This window comes from Rhynchophorus ferrugineus, unplaced genomic scaffold, assembly GCF_030347505.1.
Source record: "Rhynchophorus ferrugineus isolate W39M unplaced genomic scaffold, kcgeb_rfMv2 rfM10, whole genome shotgun sequence".
NCBI lineage: Eukaryota > Metazoa > Arthropoda > Insecta > Coleoptera > Curculionidae > Rhynchophorus > Rhynchophorus ferrugineus.
This window is the reverse complement of record NW_027472589.1, coordinates 23,010,456-23,026,029: the sequence shown is the minus strand read 5'-3', so window position 1 is coordinate 23,026,029 and position 15,574 is coordinate 23,010,456. Positions and strand designations below refer to the sequence as shown.

At 34.7% G+C, this 15,574-nt stretch overlaps 2 protein-coding genes across 3 annotated transcripts in view; one reads left to right on the top strand and one right to left on the bottom strand.

Moving 5' to 3' along the window:
• LOC143203528 (uncharacterized) overlaps positions 1–9,147 on the top strand; it is a 33,011-nt gene extending 23,864 nt beyond the window's left edge. For both annotated transcript variants that reach the window (XM_076415713.1, XM_076415712.1), the window contains 4 exons: positions 6,220–6,444; positions 6,508–6,763; positions 6,851–7,085; positions 7,143–9,147. In XM_076415713.1, the coding sequence (XP_076271828.1) occupies positions 6,220–6,444; positions 6,508–6,763; positions 6,851–7,085; positions 7,143–7,292 (866 nt within the window). In that variant the 3' untranslated portion in view covers positions 7,293–9,147. The remainder of the gene's footprint in view (positions 1–6,219; positions 6,445–6,507; positions 6,764–6,850; positions 7,086–7,142) is intronic.
• Positions 1–15,574, bottom strand: part of Pka-R1 (Protein kinase, cAMP-dependent, regulatory subunit type 1) — a 191,676-nt gene that overhangs the window by 168,065 nt on the left and 8,037 nt on the right. The window lies entirely within an intron of this gene.

The window sequence follows — 15,574 nt, the reverse complement described above, 5'->3', positions numbered from 1 at the left end:
TTTTTTAAATATTTTAAAAAATATCAATTAAGTTTTTGGTACTTATATATTAATATTTTTATTTAGCAAATATTTTCCGATATTGGCTTACGTTTGTTTTATATGTTTTCTCTTTAGCATAGTTCCAATTAATCTAACACATGAGCTGAAAAGTCCCCGGCGTAACAAAGAAAACGCATTTTTTTTGTTCAACATTAACTTTATTCATCAACGTAATATCCATCAAGGGTCACACAATCATTCCATCGCCGTTCTAACATTTCAATACCACTTTTGTAGAACGGTTTCTTGTAGACGATTTATCTTTTGCCTCAAAATAGGCCTATCACCCATTCTGTCTGTCCACTAAGATGACGATCTTTTGTTTACGGCGTGAAATGATGGATCCATGTTTCATCCATTACCACATATCAACGCAAAAATTCCCTTTTGTTACGTTTAAACACAGCCAAACATTGGTCAGAATCATCAACACGTTCTTGTTTTTGGTCAACAGTGAGCAAAGCCGGCACAGAGCTTTCTCGCAGTTAAATGCTCATGCAATATAAAATTAAATATATTTTTTTGAGATCTTTACGAGGTTAGCTAACTCACGCAACATCAGTTTTCGATCATTCAAAACGATTTTGTCGATTGTTTAAATATTTTCTGGTGTTACCGTCTCATTTGGGCATCCACTGCGTTCTGCATCATCAATACCTCTATGACCACGTTTGAAGTCAGAAAACCAACGTTTTATTGTGGTTTCTGGTGGAACGGAGTCCTTATAACACTGTTCAAGCCATTGCTTCGCTTGAACGGTGTTTTTTCCCGCCACCAAGTAGTGTAAAATTAAAACACGAAATTGTTTTTGATCCATTGTTTTGAAAATAACAAAAGTAGCGTCACTCTTAGCACAACAACTCACAAACTTATGAGTAGAATATCATGAAATTTGAACAGCTCTGTTTTGAAGTCTCGGTAGTATTTTCATATTATTTTACATAAATAAACTTTTGTTCCTTGGCAATTTACAAAAACGTTAGTAAGTTATAACATTCTACCTATAATTCATACTTTACACACGTATTATCTTTTACTAATTTTCTCTTTTAAGTAATAAACAATGCGTAGGCACTGAAATGATAGGCAGAAATACAGGAAATTTAGAAAGGTTTGAATTACTGTATGCTGAGGGCATTTGATGGAACTGAAAATTAAAAAACATAACTCAAAATAAAAATCAAGTTTGTATCAATACATACTTATCATATTGCTCAAATTCGTTAATATATGTTTCTTGTTCACTAAATGATCCAAAATAATATAAATAGAAGCTTTTAATTGAGTTATTGTGAACATTAATGAAAACGAAAAAACCAACCAAAATTATTATCAAATTTGGTATATTTCTATATCGATTTAAAAGCATCGATATATTCGATCATGTATATCCAGATATTATTCCTGTCTTTCTTTTGAATTTCATGTTTTCACGCCATCAATATGCTCTAAGTGTACCTCGTATGTTTGGATTTTTCTCCTTAACTTTATATTTTTGCTCTAATAGCATCTGTCTCACATCATTGTGTCTGTCAACAACTGTCTCACACCTTCATCAACTTACAAATTATATTTTTTAATAATCTCTACGAATAGTGACACTAATATTGATATCTAGTAATTTAACATACTCTACTAACATTGTTAGATAACTTGTTATATTTTACACTATCTGCCATTATGTGGGTATCGAACATTATAGTAATTTTGTTGATGATCTCTAACATACATTATAATTTTTATTCATATTTTTAATTTTAGTTGGGTTTTCGAATGATCTTTTGTACTAGTAACATATAATATACAGATACTTCGAACTATAAGATTAGCAAATAATAAAACGAGCCAATCATACTACAGATTGTTCACTTCCCTGTAATCTTAATCTGTGGAATGAATAGTGACCATTCTTCAGTCGCCATTTCGCGTCAACGAAATCTTTATTTACGTTTGTTGGATTTATCAAACATGGGGCTTCTTGGGCTTCCTTTTGCGTCATTGTTAATAGTTTCTTTTGTAGTATTGGGTAATGCATCATATTCTACAAGTAATATAATAATATTACTTATCAGAATTTAATATAACTTATAATTTGGTTATAATCGATGATAAAATGATATATAATCCATCAAAACTAGGATTAAAAGTATATCTCAAAACAACAAAACAATTATTTTTAGCGTAATTTTTACATTGTAAAAAACAGATACTTGAAAGTATCTTGTGAATACCATCAGCACTAGTGAAAACATTGGTGATGTTGCTCCATCCTATCCTATCCAAATTAATTTCGGCGGTTTAACCCCCCAGAAAGTTCGAAGACAACGAATTGTTGCACAGAACTCCACTCGAATTTGCAGATATGGAAAGAGTTAATGCATCAGTAGGTGAGAGACGTTTGCTTGACTTCCAAAAACAAAAAAAAATGGTTACTATCACGGGAAATTGTCATGCACTCATTATATGAGTATTTGGTATAGCAAATCGAAGCAGGATAACTGTCCGAAAAGCTAAAGAAGCGCGAGAATGAATAGCTTCCAGACAAGTTAGGTAGACTTGTTCTTCTGGATAAATACTCATTGTTGTGAATCAACGATATTATTTGCAACAAATTATGTTTTATTTGGTTTAAAATAATCACAGGTATTCAACATGACATTAACAGCACGAAGCAGTCTGCTTCGTCAATACAAGAAGGATTGTTTATTAAAATAGCGTCGTAAAAACCCATATTATCAATGCTGTTATCATAACTTTCTTTCCCACTGTGACTGTGCATTAGATATAAAAATAAATCTCTTCAAAATTCAACAAACGAGGCACCAATAGTATAAAATTGTCAAATTTAATTGTTACATCTTGCTAAATTCACAAAACTCTAAATGGAAATGTTAACTTTTTCTGATCGATGACTAATGGATGACTTCCGAAGAAAAATTAGGTTGCTTCTTTGATTCCCACAATTAGGACAAAAGTTTTAAATATATATTTGAATTGGTACACCTTATACAATCGATATATGTCCATCATATCACATGTAAATTTCAATGATACTGAAGCCGTTCCGTACCCATAATCGTTTCCTGGAACATCGGTAACCTGTTGGAATTATTGCATAGAATCAAAACGACCAAAGAAACACATCTACGAAACCTTATTTGCACCAGTTCGCTGTATCAGACGTTGGGGCTTATTGGACTTCCGTTTGCGTCATTGTGGCTGGTTTTTTGGCATTTCCAATTCCAACGTTGTTAGCCGCATGTACGCCGTGCGTCGTACACTGCACGGACGGACTTTTTACCCACTAGATGACGACATACTCGCGAACCAATCCGGTTCGACTTTAAAGCTTCTATCGCCGTCCTTTCAAGCACAATCTAATTCGCGATCGTATTATGGCGAAGGAAAAAATCGTAATTTAATTAGTTTTTTCGGTAATTTATCGGAAACCTCTGTGAGTATTCGAGCAGTTAAAGCCCGAAAACGGCCATGAAAAACTAGCGCGAAATGGAAGAGAACGAAACGAAAAAAAAACAACGAGACAACTACTACAACGGGCGGCGACAAGGTGAAGTCGCAGCAGCGTACGTGCCTCAAAGCCTAAACAGAGAAAAATCGCCGGTGACGTAGCCTACGTGGCCACGCCGAATCCACCAGCCTTAAAAATGGGGTCACGGTACTACCGGACCGTACCGTTGGGGCCTTAGCCCCATTCGTACAACAGCCGTTAATTCTTCTGTGTGTGTGTGCGCGCTCTTTTTTTTTGACGTTTTCGTCCTCGACTAAGTACCGCTGACGAACCGTTTCGTGGTACCGTCGTTTCGCTCCCGTCGACGAATATCGAGACACCTTCGATGTGGTACGACACTTAGTTAATAAACGCTACTTTTCTGCAACCTGCAGCTTCTTGGTATTTGCTAGTACAAACATAATCCATTTATTTTAATGATATAATGATAAATCCATTAAATTGTAACACCATGTATACGCCCTAAGTTATTTTATATAATATATTGTTATATATTTTAGATAAATATTACGATAGTTACTACGATAATATTACTCAAAAAAGACAAAATAAAATATACCAGACATAGGAGAGAGACTAAAAGAGAAAGCATTCATCCAAATATATGTATCATAATGTATCAGTAAAATAGTTAGTAATAATAATACATTAGTAATAAACTTATAACTCACAATCGAACAGGACTCATTAATGTTTTAAATTAGAGCGAATCAAAATCTAAATTATTGAACATTATAACTTGTAAATTTAGTTAAACCAGATAATTTGAAACCTACAAGAACAAATTACGGGAAACCCAACCTAAATGTTTCCATGCTTCCTTATTGCTCGCCTGAGAAATGTTCACAGTTCATTTTAAAGGAACCTCCGCCTTGGCTATTCTGCGAGCCAAATGCATCTTAAGTAAACCAAACCAAAAACAGCATTCCATATTATTAAAATCACATGATATATTTGTATTTCATCCACGTCACAAAATACCCATTCGACTTCATCCCTAAGAAATCTAAATCAAACCTCATTTCACCTTCACTTGACGTGAAATATTTCATTTGACGTATATTTTATTTATGTTATATGTGCCTTACTTTCTAATCTGAGCTAAGACTCGAACGTAACACATTAGAACAGAAATTGAAAACTTGAATCATACTATATTATGTTTTTGCTTTTATCCTAACCACATCACTGTATGAAGTTGATTATGTATATTCGGCATTATTCTCCAATTGGATGTTTACCCGTTTTATTTCAGCTAAAAAGAATAATTATCGCGACAAAAAAAAACCTCAATCCCAACCGAATGAAGCCATTATCATCGCCATATCACTATATATGCGATGACTTATGTTTCGTCAGTAATCAATTTTCTGGAATACTTTTTAAAACGCGTTATTAACTATTTGATTCGCGTCACGTTACTTTGTAATTCGAGTGGTGTTTCAATGTGTCCATTTTGCTTCATCCTAAGGCCGGTCTAATACCACGTCAAACCAGAAAGCGCGTTTGATCACGATCTTGACGTCACACCATAGTTTGTTATGAACGACAACCGCATAATATTTATAAATAAATGACTAAATGTGCACAATATAAATGTTAACAATCGATACAACAAAGGACAATTAATGCATCGAAACATAATTATTTTATAAGCTGAACTATAGAAGCTCTCGTACTCGATTAGAACAAGGGACCCTAACGTGCTATAAATATATTTTTATCTATAATTTGTAAATAAAAGATAAATTTATATAAATTTAATTTACTAGTTCCTAGATTAATTTTTTACAATTTACTTTTACAAAACGCGTAACAATGTTTCAGTTTGAGTAACTATTGCAAAACTAGAGTTGTTCCCATTTTAGGATCTGTCCAAATAAAATAGATATCCACATTATTTAGACTTTACTTAAAAAAACAATTTTGGAAATATGGCGAATGCGCTGTGTTTCGTCCCGTATTACTTAAATATTATGTTGGGAGAAACAATAGAGAAGGAAGGTGACCATCGCATGTGATATATACATTATTTTCAGTAAGAACTAAAAACGATAAAGATATCGATGACGTAACAACATTTAGCCTATTTATATATTTACACATTGGCTGAAAAGTAGTACTAACAGAAAAGCGGTGAATGCAATAAAACTAGCGCCATCTATGCGTCAAACCCGCAAATTTTCAGTCCACGTGTTAAATGCATAACTGAAGAATTGTTCCAATACCTTTATTGCATTCTGTTTTAATAAATGTAGAACATTTGATGTAATATGAATTCAACATTTCCTAGATAATAACCAATTGACACAAACAACAAACGTGTGGAGCAAAATAAAGAAAAACAACAAGACAGTGAATTCTCAGTATCAGCAACTAAATAATACGTATAATAACTTTTACATGCTGATATTTGTAGCGATGGGATCCGAATAGTCCGTAGTAAACAATCTTAACACAAAACGTTAATAATATTCAACGAATTCAATAAGTCTATTTTACGGTAAAATCAATGGATCCTGAACGAAATTTCCAAATAATATCATAGCAACTGGCAACATATTCCCAAATATAGAACATTACATAATAGGCCCAATCCATAACCGGTTAATAATAAATAGAGCTAAAAATGTAATCTCGTGTTTCAGAGGAACTATGTCAATGCCCTCACAAGTGCGACGACCTGGTGCCGATGGAGGCACGCCAGCAGCTGTTCCAGCACTTCTACGGATTGGGCGAGGCGGACCTCCAGAACCAGTTCCTGCGGAAGAATATGGACTTAAGAGCGCGAAACAATGTACCTGAAAGCACGGGCAGCGGGAGACCACCCCGGAGGATCACCTGCAAATACCTGGTGCCTTTATTAGACGAGGGTAAGACACCGTTAATTAATCATATTCCGAAGAAATGTTAATTAAGCGTGTCCGTACTTTCAGATCGTTGCGTGGAGGTGTGCCAGAAAGCCTTCGTAAGTGCCTTCGTGATCACGACGAAAAGAGTACGCCTACAGAGAGAGAAACTGATCGCCAGCCTCGGCCTGAACAGTTACCGCAGCCACAATCGCAGCAAACGTGACAACAGCAACGTTTCGGATTTCTCGAGCGACAACAACAACGACAGCCTGACGCTTAACAATAACACCATAACTTTGAACAATTTAAAAACCAAATACCTGAGCGTCGCACCGCCAAGGTAACGACAACAATGGCGGAACCAATCGTCTTTATCCGCCGTTTCTAATGACATTCTTAATTTTTTATGTTCGTGTATGTGTTGCAGCGGTGGGTATCAAAACAAAAAGTACTTCGCCGATAGATTGACGACGGATACGAACAGTTCCGCGAAAAGGTTGGCCAGTATCTTGGGGAAGAAATCGCTCGAGCAACTGAAGGAACTGAACATTACCATGGAGAAGGAGTCCAGCACTGATTCCGACATGGAGGATGCCGACAACAGACCACCCGCCACGAAGAGATCCCGTTCCATCAGGGAACAAAGAGAATGTGCTTCAAATGTGAGTAGGCTTTATCATATTAACGGTACAGTGTTAGTTGACGATCGATCTTTTCAGGATAACCCTCTCTTACCTTACGGGCTGATAGTACCAGAAGGAGTAACCATTGCACCGGTGATGGCACCCGGTAACGATCACGACATGGCCATCGTCCACAACTTCTTCCGTCACCAACTATGGAAGCCGGAATATATAGGCGCGGCGTGATAGCAGCAGAGGAACCGATAGAAGCCCCTCCAGGCTACGCCGTCAGGTGCCTTACCAGCTCTGAGAAGTGAGCCCAAGACACTCGGACCAAAACTGGCGATCTCAGTAAAAGTACAAAAACAAAAGAACGTGAACCGAACAACGGTATGCGCGAGGGTGTTTTCTTTCTCTACCGGTACTACGACGAGTAAAAAAAAAACACCCCTCGCCCACAGCAGAACCACCTCCAAGGTCCAAGCGTCTCTCAGGACAACTTAATAAGTAACAAAAACCAGGAAAAAATCGTAAACTTAGGGTATAAATACTTTATATGAATATACATATTTTAGCAGATTACTTTATTTTTTAAGGGACATGGTAGACTTAGGACAAAGTACTTTTAAAAGCTCTTCACTAACAAAAGCGGTTATTACCGACTATTCTGTACCGGCTTGTGATATTTCTTTTCGGATAACTAATAGTCGATAGTAATCAGGCACTAATTTATATACGCATCAAACATGAATCCATAACGAAATGTTCTTCATCTTTGTTATGTCTTCAGATTGTTTCCAAACCAAAAAAATATGAATCCAAAATTTGAAAAACTATACTTAAAGCACTGCCAGTGTTTGAATGTTATTTTTTGAATAGATCTAGTGGATCCAGTAGCTTCTTGGAGACGTAACAAAATTGGAAAATATTGTTTTTATTATCCGAGTTACTCAGATTAGTTACCTATTCATTTAAACATAGAACAAGTTGGCAAATAAAAAATCTGCAAATATTTTTGTAAATAATTAGAATGAAGCAACTATGTCAGTAATGAGCCAAAGAAAATAGCCCAATTTCCTCCACTTTTTTTTTGGATAATTCTATATTGAATAATACTTCAAGAATTGGGTCCAACACTATTGTCCAACTAGGAAGAGAATATTTTGCTGTAATAAATTTGTGATAGAATGGAGAAAAATATAACAGAGAACGTATTTATATTTTTATTGTTGAACAATTTTTAATTCTATAGTTTAATTTTGTCCGGGTTAATGATTGTTACGTTTTGTACATATAAATGATATATATATTTACGTATTTGTTGATTAGTGAATTTGCCTGGATGAGCTGTTGCATCATGCACGCAGTTCTGATTAAAAAACAATCTACTTAATTCTAGTTAGTTAAGGAATACAAGTATTTCGTTTTTGTTTTTCAGTTTTTTCTTGTATATACTATTCCAATTATAACTTATTTTTGTTCTGCATACTTAAGTGTACTTATTATATTATAATTAATGATAGAAAGAGATATTTTCATCAAATGTAGTTTTATATCAGCTGTGAATAGATCGATGTGTGATAATATTAAGTTTAATGTATTTTATTAGTGATCGCGTCGCTGTATGGCGACGAGTTTGCGTTTAAGTCAGTAGGGACAAAAACAGGGACGTTCTTCAGGCATATAGTTATGTAAAACATGAATCAACGATATTCACAGTGTAGTTTTGTAAAGAAGTTTAACACATTTATTTTGTAAACGAAGGCTGTTGTAATAACATTTTACAAAACTTTTTATATATATTATTGTAACACCTTGTGGCCAGGGCATCTCGCCTCGCTTAAGAAGCGAAGGGTAGCCGATACTAGACTTAATTACCATTCTGAAGAAGTGAGTCGCCTCCACAAGAACAACCTTTCTACACCGTACTTAGACATCTAGTTATTTTTTCTTTGGAGTAAGAACATTGACCGCTTAGTATAATTACATAATACAACCATAGGCGTAATTTTTGTTGTTTATATTTGTAATATATAGTTTATTTCTCATTGGATTTACAAAACAATTGTATTTTTGTTTTCCAATAAAGATGTTTTTCAAATCACGTTTCTTATTTATAATAACAAGGGCTTTCTACGAAATCACCTGCATCGAAAAAGTTTAACACATTTATTTTGTAAACGAAGGCTGTTGTAATACCATTTTACAAAACTGTTTATATATATTATTGTAACACCTGGTGGCTAGGGCACCTTGCCTCGCTTATGAAGCGAAGGGTAGCCGATACTAGACTTAATTACCATTCTGAAGCAGTGAGTCGCCTCCACAAGAACAACCTTTCTACACCGTACTTAGACATCTAGTTATTTTTTCTTTGGAGTAAGAAGATTGACCGCTTAGTATAATTACATAATACAACCATAGGCGTAATTTTTGTTGTTTATATTTGTAATATATAGTTTATTTATCATTGGATTTACAAAACAATTGTATTTTTGTTTTCCAATAAAGATGTTTTTCAAATTACGTTTCTTATTTATAATAACAAGGGTTTTCTACGAAATTACTTGCATCTAAAACAGAAGAATTTGAGCCAAGGACTGAACAAAAAAAACTGTGAATGTCTCCAGAACTAAACAAGAATTGAGCTCGAATGCGAAGACTATAATAATTATCTTTTTTGATATTTGTGGAATTATGCATCAGAAATTTATCTCCATTGTCCAACCATGCAAAAGAATTTTTACTTGAAATTTTCTGGGACATACATGAGTTCGTAGGGGGAAACCTTGTACTCACAAGTGAACCGTTATTTGATTAGTCTATGGTTCCGCATCCGCCATATTCACCAGACCCAGCTTCACTCAATGAAAGGAAAGACTTGTGGAGGCTTTGAAAAAAATATTTTCAAAGGGCATTAGGCAATAATAAGGTCTTCAAATGGTGATGAAGAGTATTTTGAAAGTCATCATTATGTTGTATTGAAGTGTTCCACTTGCAAAATATAACGGAACGTTGTCATGCTAGTGTCAATGCAAACAACGTAACTAAATTAAATCCGTAATTTGGACATTTCACTATCTTTATACGTATAGGCGTTAATCAATGAACGGTCAAATTATCTTGCTCTGTTATATATCAATTTTATGTTATATTATCGATTTTAGTTTCAACGGTTTAAGAGACGTTTAACATTTTTTGAAGACGATAAATGACACTTACTATTACGAATCACTAACGATTCGGGACGGGACGGAATTAATACACCACTTATGGCCTTGGAACAAAAGAGAAACTATATTTTCATCCCTGGTAATTTATACCCACTCGATACAAATCTCAGCGCCCTCTACTAACTTTTCTTACTCCTTTCTATACTGGCTCTTGTATCGAGACAAGTCATATATTTAACACTCCCCTTCAATTTAAATGTACTATATAACTTAACCTAATTAAGACTGTAAACAAAGATTACAAAAGTACATTTAAATTGCCAGAACAAAACTATTACACTGTACATACAAATTTGTTCAAACTTAAAACTATTTTATTTCTACATCGCGAGAATTTTCACTTTAATTAATAATTTACTCAAATAAATCTACACAATTATGGGATAAACAAACGTAACAGTCAGTTTTCTACTTAAACACAATTCTCTCCTTGAACAATCATAGAAATAGTCGCCACAACACTGTCCAATTTAATATCGATTTTATAGTTTGTTCTTGGAATGCCCAACATACACATGTATTATTTCTCTTCGAATGAATTTCTTCCATGCCTCTGAGTTGTTTTTATCAAATGGCATGAATCCATTAAAACTTCCTAGTTGATTACCATACCAGTCTTCATAACTTGCTCCTTCAAGTCCACTTAAGCCTTACATTAGTCCATGGCCTTCTGGTATTACTGAGGTATCATGACTAAACGGTCACCACTGCAGTTTTCTTAACTTGTTCATTCAAGTCCACTTCTGCCCTACATTAGCCCATGGTTTTCTGGTATCACTGAGGTATCATAACTAATTGGTCACCACTATCTCCAGTTTCTGCTTCTAATATTGTACTCAATTTTGTTTTCTCCAATTCTTTTAACATTCTCCACGGTTTCTAATGCTGTAACTACAGTATCATACATACTTGGTAGAGACAACAGTAAGTGGCACACTTTGTCGCTTTCATTTAACTCAGATCCACTTTCTTTCAAGTCTCTAATGATTGTATCAAATGTTAAATAGTGGTCTTCCAGTTTCTCATTTACATTTGTCTTTAGTTTAATAAGTTTTCTCCATAGAGACAGTTTAGTTAGTGAACTTGTTCGAACGAATACTCCTCTCAGCGCTACCATTTGGTCCTTTGCATTTGTGCAATCTTTTATTATATTTAAATGTTTGTCTGAAACTCCTTGCACTATTATGGATTTTGCCTTACAATCCTCTTTGATCCACTTCTCCATCTCCGATGTGGTAGCTTTTGCACTCGGTTTGCTTTTTAGTATGGCATCAATGCAGTTTTCCCTTCTTAATATTGTTTGTATTCTAAATTCCCAGTTGTTAAAGTTATTAGCTTCTAGAATAGGTATTGTAACATAACCTGCCGCCATTTTTTTTTTATTTTGATTTTGATGCGGTTTTTTTTCAATAGATAGAGTGATTCAAGAGGAAGGTTTATATGTATAATACATGCATAATATACTAAGGCAACATTGCTAATTTTAGAGGTTTCTAACGTGATGTCGTAAATTAACCTATTTTTTAGGCTTATTTAGCAATTAGCAAAAACGCTGCCTAACCCTACGAGTTAGATCAAATTAATGTACTACAGTATTGTACACCATAAAATGGTCTACAAAAAAGTCCGGGATGGTATATGTTTATCTTTTAGGGATAACCCACATTAACCATTTTTATTGTTTACTTTTTACGTGAGAAAATGGCTTATTTACGAAGCTATTTTAAGCAATACGGCATTAATCCTTATCGAATTAAGTACCTTAAATACAGTGTGCAATTAATATAGATCAATATGGTTCCTTACAGCATGTAAATTAAACAAATATTTTCGGAAATATTACAAATTTAAAATTTGCGTTTAAAAATGTGTAATGTAATAAAAATTGTATGAATTTAGATATTCCAAAGATAGCAGGAAATCTTCATAGTAAGTATAGGGGAAGAGGAATTGTTTTACTCCAAATTTAATGCGTGCAGGCCAAGGGCAGTAATGAATGAACCAAAAATACTGGATCGATTTTAATCATGTTTTCATTAAGTGACATAGGCATATATATTTTATGCCCGTGCAAAGTCGGAGCGGGCCGCTATGTTTTTCACAACGTTCATATTTTTTCTGTAGTGTATTTAATTTAGTATCAGCATTGCACCTGTGCGAAGCCGGGGCGGGTCGCTAGTAATAGAATATAGAATATATTAAAGAAACATATTTTAAATTAAAGTCTTCAACAAGAATATTATTCTCACAGTTTTCAAGTGGCGATTGTGCTAATATTTGCTACTCTTTTTAATTACCTGCATTTATCATTCTTCTTGTCAAGTGTTATACTAATAGTATTTTTTACTTAATGTTCTTCAATATTCTAGCACATTTCATCACTAATGTGTCTAGAATATTCACTCACTTCAATTATATATACTGTGGCGACCGCCACGACCCTTTAGGCCACCACCAATTCACCATCAACAACTACCAAGGTTGGCAACGCCGGTGGATTGGTACCATGCAGTTCTGGAGTATAAAAGGCCATCACGACGACGTCTCGCTCTCTTTTCTTATCACCGTCCACCTGTAACAGTACCACTTCCACAGCGCTACCGTACTTCCTTCACCTTAACCTAATATCCTGTCCATTCTCCCATCGACCACATGTATCAATCGTAAGTTAGAATAAACAACTTTGATTCAAGCAGTGTTTTTAGTTCCCGTGCAAATTCCTTCCAAAAATAGTAGTGAGTGTTCTGATAGATAACCGCAGCGGCAGCCACACGTTTCGACCGACCGACCGATACGACAAACATTCCTACAATTGGTGACCCCGACGTGATCAAAGTGCCTAACAGGTAAATCAACTCGACAGGTGCTTGACACGTGCATGGAAGGATAGCACGAGGAACGGAACTCATCAACATCACGTGGTCAACGACATCCCACGAGACTAGCCTGATGGACGAAAACCACAGAAGCCCATCATGTATACCAGCAACACATGAGCACCCTCGCATCACGAAACGGGACACGTAACACATTTACATGTACCCTCAAACAAAGCTAAACGCCTCAAGACGAACGACGTCCTGCTACAGCTCCGATGGCAGCTGATCCCGTAAAACTCCTCGCTCAGGTTGGGATCCCCATCTCATCAGCAGTCCCCGGGCGTTTGTTTGCGTAATTGCGGGTGCATTCCGGAACTTGCACCACATATAGGTACGTTCCACGGCTGTTCCACTAGGAGGGGAGTTATGTGGCGACCGCCACGACCCTTTAGGCCACCACCAATTTACCATCAACAACTACCAAGGTTGGCAACGCCGGTGGATTGGTACCATGCAGTTCTGGAGTATAAAAGGCCATCACGACGACGTCTCGCTCTCTTTTCTTATCACCGTCCACCTGTAACAGTACCACTTCCACAGCGCTACCGTACTTCCTTCACCTTAACCTAATATCCTGTCCATTCTCCCATCGACCACATGTATCAATCGTAAGTTAGAATAAACAACTTTGATTCAAGCAGTGTTTTTAGTTCCCGTGCAAATTCCTTCCAAAAATAGTAGTGAGTGTTCTGATAGATAACCGCAGCGGCAGCCACACGTTTCGACCGACCGACCGATACGACGAACATTCCTACAATACTATAAAGTATTATTTTTAAAATTAGTATTTCAGTTACTTTTCCATATAATTCAATATATTTTTCATTTATCTTTTCAATATAATCAAAATAATTCAAATAAAATCGAAGCGCAAAATGTTGGATTACGAAAATGACAGGAAACAGTAAATGACGTCAATGTTTCGTAGCGCTTCTTATAGCTATTTGACTTAAAATTGTGAATTTTGAAAATATATGTTTTTATTTCTGGTGAAATCTTAGTAATCCCACTTTTAATTTTAAAATAGGTGTATTTTTAATAATCTGTCTATAGTATATTATTATTATAAATCAATATTTTTATGACTTTATTACGGTCATCTAGTCTATTGTGGCTGGCGATGAAAAGGGTCATGGGTTAGTCTAAGAGAGATATCCATATCGACACGGAAAAAGAATATTCACGGTCATAAAACCTTGAAGTGCATTTAGTGAGATCAGCAAGGTGTAATATATTAGGGCTGGAGAAAAAAAAATATGGATATTTTTAAAAATATACCGATATATCGGAGGAAAAAATATCGAACTGTCTTGTAATAACACTACAACTTTAAAATACCAGTTGTATTATTTTTTTAAATAATGTTTAAGAAATATTTTTAATTTTTTTTTAAATCTCAAAATATCTATATTTAAAAATAGAAATTTTAATAGAATATATTATTTAAATACTAGCTAACATTTGTATGACACATTTTCAAAATACATCAAAAAACAATATCTAATCAGACAACTAATACGTTCTTTTCTAATTCTACATTATTAAGCCTTAAGTATAATATTTAATATTTAATCTTACTGAATATAGTAATTACATATTACATTTTTGATTACGAAACTTCTTTTTCTTATATACATATATATATATATATATATATATATATATATATATATATATATATATATATATATATATATATATATATATATATATATATAGGTCAGTTGAAAAGTCCCCGTCCTGACACGTAGATGGCGCTACTAGAATTAAATCTATATGCTTTTGAGTTGCTCCTAACCCTCAAAAGATGCGTGTATAAATTTGACAGCTGTCGAATCATTAGTTTGTGAATTATAGCAAACAATAAAAAATATCGATTTTTTCGGCATCCCTGCTATAGATGTATATCGATTCAGTTAAACAAGTCGAATGACGTATTATTGAGAAAAAAATTAAAAACTAAGTCATCCTTTTGCATGACAGCGTTCGGCCATACATTGCAAGAGATGTGAGGAATATAATGTTGCATCTCGAATGAGAAATGTTGCTGCAGCATCCAGCGTACTCTCCAGACCTAGAGCCTTCTCGTTACCACATTTTCACAGTTTCGAAATACTTAAGCGGACATAACGTATAAAATTACGGAAAAATGTTGATTAATATGTACTGATTTTTCTTAATAAAAGCCTTTTGAACTGAAAATAGTTATCAGAATACATACAAGAACATAATACTATGGGTTTAGTACTCGTTATTGCTGAGCTTTTTATAGAAGTTTTTCATTCAAATTCTACAACCAAAGCTGTTAGCTGTAATTAATATCAGCGCTAATGAATTCATTCGATTCTACTATCTCGTAATAGCTTGAGGCTATCTCGATTTATCCAATAACTTGCGATTCTTTGCCTTCGATATT